Raw genomic sequence first — 12,272 nt, 5'->3', positions numbered from 1 at the left:
AGGGTCTCTTTCCAGATGGAGAGACCCAGCAGACCTCAAAAGGGAGGAGACCAGGAGGCACCCTGATTAGATGCCTGACTCACCTCAGCTGGCCCCTTTTGATGCAAAGGAGCAGCAGCTCCACCCCTATGTCTGATGTCTGAACTTCTCACCCCATCGCCAAGGCTGAACCCAGCCTCTCTCCTGAGAAATCCCATCGGCGATCTCAACTTTCATTCACTACCCAAAGCTCAAAGCCGAGGGCCAGAACGAAGATCGACTGCTAAACTGAAAGCTTTGCCTGGAGGTTCATCTCTCTCTTTACCACAACAGACCGCTATACTGCTGATGCTACACCAATTCACCTATAATCTTGAATGTGAGGCAGGAAAATACTCTAAGAGCATTCATCTGAATCTCACAGACTTCTGAGTGAAGACTGAAAATGAGGAGGAAATGAAATTTGTTTGAAAACTCTAGAAGAAAGCTTGAAAGACTTTATAGATGAAAGTCTTGAAATAGTCATAATGTTAGCCCACTAAGAACCAAACTTCTCAGAGGTGAAGGTATTTTTTTCACAACCACATTTTAACATTTACTTCACGAGTCATTAAAGTGGGGACCTTTTTTCAAGGCTTTACAGCATCTCTCTGATACCCACGTAGTAGCATTACATGGTTCACAGTTAAAAAAAAACTGCTCATGTTTCTCACACTGGAGTCCTTGTTTTAACCTCCGTCTGAAACGCTTTGTTTTCGCATAGTTTGGAGAGAGAGGGGGAAGAAAACCAGCAGCAGCAAAGGATAGAGCAGGACGTATCTGTTTGGTAAGTGTTTAATTACTGTGTTAAAATGGCTAAAAGGCCTTGTGGGGGGCGGTCTGTTCCGCTTTGCTGGCAGCACGTACGAACCACAAACCAGTCAGGAGAGCCTACTGCGATGACCTCATTAGTTTGCTCCTCTGAAATCTCGTCTCGGGAGAATTTCAGAGATTTTCAACGAACTGTTTTCATCAGTTTACATGCTAATTCCAAGATTACTGCCGCATACGTTTATCTTGCAGTTTGAAAATTTGCATACATGGAGTATGGACACCCAACATTGTGACTTTATATTTATGTTTTAAAAATCGGAAAAGTATAATACCCCCTCTTTAAGTACAGTTAAGCATTCCTGGATTTAGAATTCCTGCACTTTGGCTAACATTTAAGATCTCTTTTGTTCTTGCAGTTTTATTGACCAAATAAGTTGTTTAATAGAAAAAATAATAGACTGCAAATAACCCTGTTAAAATCTGGCTTCCTTCAATGATTTGGAGTCTGCTTTGAATTGGATGATGTCAAATTTTAGAAAACTTTGTTCAAAGATGACATTTTGCTGTTTTGACCATGTCTTGAAAGGAGACAAGAAAAGTCCTGAAAAACTGATTTCAGCTGATTAGAGTACAGTGAGTTTAAAAAAGTATGAAAATTTTTCACCCTTTTATTGATTCTATAAATCAGTCATGGTCAATATAAATTGACTTTTTTGAAAAAGAAAATAAAAAAACCTCTTTGACTCAGCCACTCCAGAACATTCGCCTTGTTGTCCCTGAACCATTTCTGTGTAGCTTTTGCTGAATGATTCGGGTCATTGCCTTGCTGGAAAAGAAATTTTCTCCCAAGCCCAAGTTCTTTTGCAGACTGAATAAGATTATCCTCCAGGATTTTTTCTGTATGTTGCTGCATTCATTTTACCATATACCTTTACAAGCCTTCCAAGGCCAGCTGCCAAGAAGCATCCCCACAGCATGATGCTGCCACCACCGTGCTTCACTGTTTGTGGTGATGTGCTGTGTTTGATGTCTGCCAAACATAGTGTCTTGTCTAATGGCCAAAAAAAACCACCCTTTTGGACCCATCAGAGCAAAGAACTTGACTCTGGAGTCTGCTACACCTTTAGGTGAACTCAAGACAAGATTCAATATGAGATGTTTTTCAACATTGGCTTTCTCTTTGCTCTCCCATAAAGCTACGACTGGTGAAGAACCCAGGCAACAGTTGTTGTATGCAAACTCCCATTTTAGCTGCTGAAGCTTGTAACTCCTTCAGAGTGGTCACAGGTGACTTGGGGGCCTCTCTTACTAGTCTCCTTCATGCACGGTCATTCAGTTTATGAGGACGGCCTGATAGGCAGATTTACACATGTGCCATACTCCTTCAATTTCTTGATGATGGATTAAAACTGAACTCTGGTGGGTGATCAGTGCCTTGGAAGTTTTTTTTTTTTTTTTACCTGTCCCCTAACTTAGACTTTTGAACAACCTTTTCTCTGAGTTGCTTGGAGTTTCTTTTGTCTTAATGGTGTAACGGTAGCCAGGAATACTGATCGACTAGTGACAGGACATTCAGACACAGGTGTATTTATACGACAATCACTTGAGAAACATTCACTTCACTCATGTGATCCCCTTTTAACTAATTGTGAGAATACTATTGGCTGGGCCAATTGGTGCTAGTTAGATCAGCCATTTTAAAGGGGGTGAATATTTATTTTACATTACATATTCTTGTTCAATTTACATTACTTTGCACTTTGGATTTCCCTGAAAGAGAATCATCTTCAGCTTGACAAAATAATTTCTGGAGAGGCTCTGTAATGGATACTATCTTACTGTCTCCTGCTACGGACTATTATAGCAGCTTGGACCAGTGAAGCACTCTGATGTAACGCCAGACATGTTCGGAATCACCTCAGAGAAACTGAGACAGGCCCATCAAAGACTTACTCAATATCCTGTTCGCTGCCTCTGCCAGAGACAGTAGACCTTATGCAAAAAGCACAAAAAAAAAAAAAAAAAAAAATCACAGACAAGAGGTTAGACAGGTCTCTTCTTCCGAGTTCATATTTTGTCATTCAAAGCGTTGTATTAACAGCATTTAAACCGATACATATCTGCCTCTCGCAAACATCATGAGTATTGATTGAGACACTTAAACCACCCATCCATCTAACCAGCCGTACTCCTTGGTGTTAATCTCAGATCATCAAGTGTAACACTTTTTTTCTTTGCCACGCGCCATGAGCTAAGTTGTGAAATGTAATATGTGTTGAGTATGTGAGATCCTGAAGCACTTAAGAGGTGAAGGATCTGTCCTTGACAGTGTGACTCAAAAAGATGGAAAAAAACAAAAACAAAAACAAAGGACACATCTTGGCCCATAGTTTGCTTTTACATTTCAATTTTAAAAGAAAAGAATGCATGATTATTTGCTATAACAACAAGTAAGGCTTAGTGAGAGTGAACTGAACCATTTAAAAAACTAAGACCTTAGGGATTTTCACAGCCTTTGCACAACTGCACTGAACAGTTACCTTTAAAGACTTGCACAGCTGGCCAAGCCATCTTGACAAAGTTTTTTTTATGAACGGAAAAGCTTCTTTCAGAGTTTTTAATGCTGATTTTTGACATCACATTTTTGACATTTCCAGTTAAATGAATGAATTACACAAGCTTTCACACTAATCTGTATTTCTTGTATTAACAGTTGAAATGACAGTTAAAACCTTTTTAAAACACTAAGGCTTAAATTACTACCTGTAAAAATGAAAAAAAAACCCTACCCTTTAAGACAACATCACTGCCCATTTAAGGGACAGTCCGGATTTTAGACTGAAATGATCTATGCTTGTGTTGAGCTGTGGGCATTTTCTGACAAAAGCTGCATAAAGTGAAGATGGATGTGTTTTGGCAGTTCATTTTTGGAGGAAACAGACACCTTTAGGGTAAGTTTAGCGACAGAAATGGGGGTGCTACTGCTGCACTTCAGTATTAACCTCCATCAGTGTCAAGGTTTGGCAGACAACTGAGAGACATGAGATGATGGTGCAATGATTCATTTGATGGGCTGTAATATCTATCTATCTATCTGTCTGTCTATCTATCTATCTATCTATGAGAGAAGAATCATATGTATGATTTATAAAGTGTGATGTCAAAGTGATTATTTGTGCTAAATCGAGTGCCAGTAACAATTGCAAACTGGTTTTCTGAAAACACAGGAAGTGACACCATAAGGGCTTGAGCACTTCACTACACACTTAAAGCCAGACTCCTCTCCTGGTGTATGTGCTGACATAGCCTTTAAAATGTAATAACATGGGTAATGTCTTTGCCCGCTCTTCTTTCACATCCAGAGGCTTTTTTAAAAACTGTGCAGAGGAGATGTGAAGAGGCCAGCAGGTTTCATAGCTCCACTGTCTTCTTGCCACAGCATGTAACTTTCCCCTTTGTGTGTTTTGTTACGCTTGCATGTCTGTGGTTTACTAGCAGTTGCCAAACAGTTAGGAGCATTATTGCCACCTGAATTGGTGTGTGGACTGGGACTTTATCACAGTGGGCCCTAATTACCCTAGTTATTTTATAGTAACAAGGCAGTTATTCCAATAATAGGTAGGAATTGTCCAAGAAATAACTCTGTAATATTAATCAAACATTTACATAGTAAATATATATTATCAAGTAATGCCTTGTAATACTGAGGCAAATCTCTGCTAACTAGGTGGTATTTTACTGAGTAATTTTTCAGGAATAAGATGATGATTTTTAACATAAGTTGCTTGATCATTTCTTTATTTTGGTCCACAAAATTAAAGTGAGTCCTTCCTGAGTAATTGTTAAAGGTGAGGGTAAAATACCAACTTATTAGCACTACTTGGTCAAATACCAATGTATTACAACTCAATTATGACTTATTGAGAAATTACTAGATAATTATCACTCCTTACTATAGAATTACTAAGTAATTAGGTCCCACTACAAGAAAGTGTTACCAAAACGAACATTAATTCAGTAGTAGCAGCTGATATATGAAGTTTGCGGGTAACAACAGGATCCTCTATTCATAGAAATTCAGGTTACTCTTAAGGATTATGGGTAGCGTAATCCTTTTACCTGAGATTGCAAAAACCCTTCTTTTTAAAGAATAAAGTTCACAGTTTCTTGATTGTGGGACTGCCTTGGCTGGGAAAATTTTACATTGACAAAGATCATATGACAGATTCATGGCACTAAGAGGAGTGTCTTCCAAGCCGTCAGCCGTACAGTGCCTTGCATACTAATATGCACAGTCTTGGTAACGTGGAATTCATAATAGAGTGACTAATCATTTAAACTAATAATAAATTAACTGATGAAAGTCACAGGTCACATCTCATTCAAGTGAGAATATACTGAGCACCTTCAAGAGCAGGTTTCCATGCAAATCATCTTAAAAGCAAACAGTCTAATGTAATCAGCACTCTATTTATGCTCCGTAGATTATTTCCATTTCATCAGATTGGCTCTCAGCCAGTTTTGTTTGGCTGAGACTACATTTGCCTTTGAACATCAACAGCACCTTTTGTCTGAAACTGCTGTAACGTTTCCAACAACGATAAGATAACACTTCTGCTATTTTTAATTCGAGATGCAGCACTGGCCCAGAAAAATGAGATCGAAGTTGATTACTGAAGTGTTCAAAGCCTTTGTGGTGCTTTTTAAAAAGAGGAGGCCTTCATCTCATGATACACAATATGACTGAAATATGAATACGATTAAATAACTGGCTGTTTCATTCATTCTATTTAAGAATACTAAGGGTACAAGCTATTTCTGTGAACCACTGAAGAAAACAGAAGACAATTTAAGAAACATATTTATTTTAGGGTAACTGTTAAGTGCTTAGTCACTCTGAGAAGCTAAAAAGGAGAGCACACTGGCAAACAATATATGTATGAAGCCCCTTGGTTAACAGCTCAAGGATTCTCCTTGCATAAGAGTCCTCCATCTCCTGTTACAGTACAGTACGCCTTCACTTGTTTTCAAAAGTCTCTTCTTTTACCTTCAGAAAAAGTGAAATGTTTGAACAATGACAGAGAATTTTTCAATCTGTTATGCACCCATGGACGCCTTCACATCAAAATATGCACACAAACACACACAAAACAATCATTTGCTTGCACTCACAGTTTTAGATGACCACTTTTGCTTTGTATAACTTTACAGCAGTTCATGTGCTAAGAAAATAAACAGAGAGAGAGTTAACATGTGATTCCGTGTCAGTACTACTCAGGTGTGTACACACACATGCACCTGAATGAGGTTATAAAAGCTCTTCTTTCACTGATTGGACACTCCACACTCCCCCCTGGGGCTGATTCCTTCATCTTTTGCCTCCCACCGTTTCCACCAATCAGCCCAGCAGTCTGTTAATCAGGCAGGTTCAGTGTGTGTTAACGCCTCCAGCAGCTCCAGCCAGCCTACAGACCAGGAGGCAGGCAGGGCGCCGCTGGATCAATGTACTGATGTCTGAGGGAGACAAAGCCAGCTGAAACCCCGGGGCTTTAGCCTCCATGCTGCACTCTGTCGATTCCACTCATCTCCCTCCACTGGTTTCCCCTCACGAGCTTCTCAGCTGAAGAAAAAAGTGGATTCTTTCACCTGTTTAAGATCAAAATCACCTAGAGAGATGAGAGGAAAAGTGTCAGAGCAGGTTAAGTCTTCTAGAGCGGACACAGTGCATTACACATAGTGTAGACAAACATGTCCGAACCAAAATCTGTCATTGTATGCTTCTATAACTTAATTTGGTAAAAAACAGCATTAACGTATTTCCTGTTCATGGCTTTGATTTACCTACTCATGCTGCCAAGGTAGTTTAAAGGGTAGGAAGTAACATACAAAAATTATTAAAGTCAACAGTAAAATGATATAAATTTACAGTATTGGTCAGTATAACTGGTGGATACTCATAAGCTAGGAATAAGTTATTATGACAGTTCCTTCTTAAGTTCAGGGCTGGTTGCTTTTTGCATTTTTTCTTACAGTAAATACAAGGGATAAGGCACAACAGAATGACCCTATGTGTGGCACAAAAAAGAGAGGAGAGAAGGGGGACTAACACCACTATATGAATAAGGGGTAGAGAGGAAGAAGGTGTGTTTATATTTTAGAAGTCAATAAAAAAAATGTTTTGAGTGAATCAAGATAATGGGTGCATATTTCCATCATTACCATAATATTGCAACCAAACATTTCATGGACACCTAAACCAGTCTAAACCAGGTGCTCTTAACTGGTCTAGTGTAAGAACCCATCACCACCTCCTTAAATGCAAATTGTTACCAAAATACTTCAAGTTTTTAAAAGGTAAATTTGAGGCTTTTGTTGCCTTTATTTTACACAGGAGGACAGTGGATAGAGTCGGAAACAGGGATGAGAGATTGGGATAGGTATGGGAAAGAGGCCGACGGCCGGACTTGAACCCATGCTGCCTTAGTGCATGAGGAGTGACCCAACTGCTAGGCCATCTTCCCCCTTATTTGAGTTTTTAATCATGACTATATGTTTTTGATGAAAAATGGGGTGGTTTGGACTTGAGATGGTACAAGACATGTATAAGAACAAAGTGATGGAGACAAATCCTTCAAAATAAAAGTGCATCCTAGACTTTTTGCCCCAATTTTTTCTTACAGCTGAAAACAGCTTCATGACCAACTTATGGGTCCAGACACACCAGTTGAGAACTAAGGATCTAAACAGCCAAATAGGCTATTTATAGGGATTTTCTCTGAGTTACGAATGTTTAATTTCATTCTGATTTTTCTGGATGCTTAATGACAAATCGGATTTTGATTTCATATTTGAATGACATATTTGAACACTTTTAACAATCAAATTAAAGACTTTTAAGACCTTTTTAAAAAATTAATACCAGATTTTGTGTATGGAAGGCAGTCATAAAAGAAAGGCATGTGATAATCCTCAGTACACTGCACTGAATTATCTGTTTTGGATTATTTTGTTCATAAATGCCCAAATTTGATAATTTCTAGCACATTTAATGCCTCTTTTCTATGAATATACAGTGTTTAACAAATTTATTAGACCACCCTTACACTAACAAAGGTAAGGTTTATGCCACAGATGCCCTAAATTAATAGCATTGGTAATTACCAAAAACATTTTTTTATGTTTCTGCAATGGTTAATACACCAATATGTAGAAGCTCTTTAACCCAAATGATATTTTTAATGTTAAAATTTAATTAATATTGTTATCCATGAATTTTCAAATGTACTGATTTATAAAAAAACTGAAAAAATAGTACAGTATATTAATAATTTTGCTTTAATATGTCAAATTATAGTTATTTACTTGCATTCCTGAACAGAAAAATTAGTTTTAGTGGTTGAATGTTATGCTTGATTCATTTCTGACTTCTCAGAGAAGCCCAGGGAGCTGACTCAAATTTGGGTGAATTCAGTTTGAAATTCCTCATTCCTGTTCAAAATGGTAAAACGTGGAGAGCTCACTGAAAATGAAAGAGTCCGCATTAAAGCACTTCATGATGCTGGATGGTCTCTGAGACAAAAATGACAGGTGGTCTAATAAATTTGTTAAGCACTGTACATTATAGTGATATTTATCATAGCATATCCAACAAGCACATACTCAAAAAAGAATGATAAAACTCAAATACATGTAGTACGAAAACAAAGATTGGATAGACACAACTAAGTCAATGTGCCATCTAAACTTCTTTCTTTTTTCATCTTTCAAGACTTTTTAAGGATCTGCAGGAACCCTGATAAAATTAAAATATTCTGTTGAAAATTTGAAAACAAAAAAGATTGGGTTTTGATGCAAACATTTTGGCAGATTTTGTGCTGATCCTCTCAACAAGGGCCTTGAAAGTTTTGATCTACTTAACGTAAAAACATGTTTATTGCTTTTAATTTTTATACTATTGTTTGCTATGTATTGTAAAAGACTATGGTGTTATGGTAACAGACTTTGTTCCTACTCATCTTTGGACAACATCATAGCAGCTTTTTAAGCAGCTCAGTTAGACTTAAAAGCACTAAATGATCTCAAGCATTCACTCCCTAAACAAAACTCCAGCCTTTTCTCTCTTTGATTCTGTCATACAAGAGATCACCTGCTGGATTACACACATTTAAACCCAATTCACCTTAATAAAGGTCCTTTATGGAGATTAGAGGGGATTTTCTAGATCCACTCGTTCTCATATTGAAACTGGACACAGTGGATTTTTAGGGACACTCATAGACACGCAGACAAACCTCAGGAGCACACCTGACTGGTCTCGGCCACATAAGCTGATTATGCAGAGGAGGGACACAATTAACAGTAATCAATTTACACAACACAGCTGTTGGTGCTAAGCAGACGGTAAGAATACAGATGGAGACAGAGGGAGAGGTTACATAACAGCAAAGCCACCGTCCACCTGACAGAGATGACTCCTCTGTACCTCCACTGTGGATGGCAATAGACAGACACACACTGTTGTGTCAAAGGGAACAGAGGAGTCTAGTTTTGAAAGTGGGCATGCAGGTGGAAAAAAAATCACCTGTAAAATGAGCTAAATTCTGGCCAAAATGAGAGGGTTTTCCTGTTGAATATCAGCTACAACACCATGTCTAGGCAAAACACAGCTAGACAACCAAGAGCACTCAGTGGAATAAATTAAAAATGACACGCAACCATCAGTGATGACTTCCAAAACAGGATAGAGAGATGTGCAAGGACTCAATTAAAACCATTCCTGATACTTCCTCTAACCTGCAACAGAGCCTCAGGACACAGAAGTCCTCCATAACCCAATTAGTTTGTTGGCGACCTCAAACAATAACTGAGGGTTGGTGAGTTCGGGGGTTTAGTAGTCAGACCGCTGCACACATACTGACCTGTCTGGGGCACATTGGCCAGCAGCAACATCAGCTTCCTGTACGCCTGGTACTTCTTGTTCTTCGCCTCCGCCCTGTTACAAAGAAGGAGGAAATAAACAGGTAAGACTTGACGAAAATGCTTGTGTGATTGAAGGTGTAAAATAGAAAACTCAACTGGACCTCCCGTGCCATCCCTGGAAGTTTTAACTCTCTTCTTCTAGGTAACATTTTTGTTCTTTTTCAGAACAAACACCCAATTCGGTGATCACAATGGGGGAGGGGGGCATACAGTCTAACCTGGAGGGTGTGAGCTCTAGCAGAGATAGGCTTTATCATCCTCACTCTTTATTCCCCTGTCTACATTTCTCATCTCTCTACGGACTGTTCTCTGTGTTGTTTTCTCTTTTGTAATGACAGCACCAGGAAGAGTTGTATTTTTGTCCAGTTGTTTGTTTTTTGTTATACTGAAGGACTACAGAACAGTCCTGTCGGTGGGTATAATGGAAAACAGGAGCTAAGGGTCTGGCCTATTCAGAGGTGTCAGGGGCCTGATTTTACAAAACACTGGTGAGAGAGGGGCCCACTTAGTCACACTCTGTTGATGTGTGTCCATCGAGTTTCATGGTGAATTATAGGACATATAAGGGGTCATGTGGTACAGTAGGTAGTTGGGCTGTTCAATTATGTCAAAAATTGTAATCACAATGATTCTGACTGATATCAAAACCTCAATGTAGTACTGTGAATTTCAATGATTAAAAATAACTTAAATGTCACCCTGAGAGGCAGCCACAGCCGTGCTACAAATTCTTCAAGCTGTTTTGCATAGTTTGCAGTCTGACTCCATAAAACGAGAGAGGTTTCATAAATCCGAGATGGTTTAATACTTTTTGTTAACCTACTCCAGCCTAACGGTCATCATCTTCTGCACTCTAGTTTTTCAAACAAACCTGGGCAAATAGACAAAACAAGTGCAACTAATAACAGCTCCAATAGCTCTAATAAGATCCTAAACAGACTTGTGACTGGTAAATGAAACAGGCAGCAGGGCATGGCAGAAAAAGAAAAATCCAAAACAAAGGGAACTGCACGTAGCTAAGTGGCGTAAACACAGATGCAATGTTTAAACAATCCCAGAGGACGATTTTGTGTTTCTTTGGGACTACTTGAAAAAAAACACAAACACATTTGACTGTTCTAGCAGAGGTTACAGCTGAGATCATCTGTTTATGAGGACTAATATGGGATAATTGACAGTAGGACTCAATTTCCATTTGTATGTGGAGTTCAAAGGTCGTGTCTAGTTAACAGAGCACTGGTTCGTTATTTGTTGAGGTGATTTGTTGGTGTTTTCAGTGGAGGGATGGTATTTAGCTGTTGTTAGCTGCTAAGTTATGGTAGCAGCTCATGGGCTAACTTAGAGCTACCGGTGCTAATGTGAAGCTAGGTGCTGTTTTTGGTTTGTGTGTTAAACATAGGTGTATTTTGTGCAACTGACTGCAGGAAAAGCTGACAATAGTTATTATGTTTGTTTAGACAACTTACACAAAGACACATAAAACATTTTTTATGCAGTCATTGCCACGGTCTGGTCATGTGTAATATGTATAAACAACAGGCTCTAATGATAACTTGTGAACACACAAAATGATAATGAATTTTCTCACATATTGCTTTAAACATCCTCTTGACATCAGTAAAGCCAAATCAAGGGCCAAACACATCATTTAAATGAGGAAATCCAATTGAACTCTGAAAAAATAGGCTCTATATTTTTGTTTTCTTCAGACCTAAATTGTAAGGTTAAAATCTGCTTGGCTTCACTCATGCAACAAGTGAAAGAGTCCAAAATTATTTCTTTCTTTATCCCAGTGTCTTTTTCTCTGCTGCCTGCAGTAATAAATGATGTGTTAGCATGGCAAAGGGGAGAATAATGTGTGTGAGAGGATAAAGAAAAAAAGTCTGAGGGCTCATGAAGTAAAGGCTGTAGAAGAGGTGTCCAATTATCCCAAAGAAAGAAAAATAGTCCGATGACAAGCATAACCCCGCCAGAGGCCAGTGAGGAAGGTTCAGAGAGAGAGAGAAAGATAGACAGAAAAAATAATTTTATAGCTAAAGTCACAGTCAAGTGGAAGAAAAACCAGAGCACACTTATATAATTTTTACAATCTAATAATGAACGTGTGTGTACCTTTCCTTTATAATGCATGTAAAAGCTGCTTGTTCAGTGTATGGTGGCTTGTGTCTACACCATAAAAGACCATAAAGATAAGTAACAGTGAACACAAAGAGACAGGGAGAATCACAGAGACTCGTTGCAGTGATAGCTGTTGTGTGTAACATCATCATAAAGAGTAATACAACTATAAACTGTGGTTTTGTGGTCAATCAGTATCAGAATCTGACATTTTTAAATGACTTTTATACTGTGTTTAACTAACCTGACACACCAGATGGATTTGTTTCACACATCCATTTAGGAAATGTTTGAGAAAAGGCACAGGCTTTGAAAAAAACTTGGTGTATAATTGGGTGAATGTTCTGTCACATCTCTACGGGCCAATCAGAGCAACAAAACAC

General features: G+C 38.6%; 1 protein-coding gene across 2 annotated transcripts in view; it reads right to left on the bottom strand.

The window, feature by feature from the left end:
* Positions 1 to 5,643: 5,643 nt before the first annotated feature.
* Positions 5,644 to 12,272, bottom strand: part of polrmt (polymerase (RNA) mitochondrial (DNA directed)) — a 78,755-nt gene continuing 72,126 nt past the window's right edge. For both annotated transcript variants that reach the window (XM_041791976.1, XM_041791977.1), the window contains 2 exons: positions 9,711 to 9,784; positions 5,644 to 6,458 (listed from right to left, as the gene is read on the bottom strand). In XM_041791976.1, coding sequence (XP_041647910.1) covers positions 6,409 to 6,458; positions 9,711 to 9,784 — 124 coding nt within the window. In that variant the 3' untranslated portion in view covers positions 5,644 to 6,408. The remainder of the gene's footprint in view (positions 6,459 to 9,710; positions 9,785 to 12,272) is intronic.

The sequence above is a fragment of the Cheilinus undulatus genome, linkage group 7 (assembly GCF_018320785.1).
Source record: "Cheilinus undulatus linkage group 7, ASM1832078v1, whole genome shotgun sequence".
Classification (NCBI taxonomy): Eukaryota; Metazoa; Chordata; class Actinopteri; order Labriformes; family Labridae; genus Cheilinus; species Cheilinus undulatus.
This window is presented reverse-complemented; position numbering and strand designations above follow the sequence as displayed.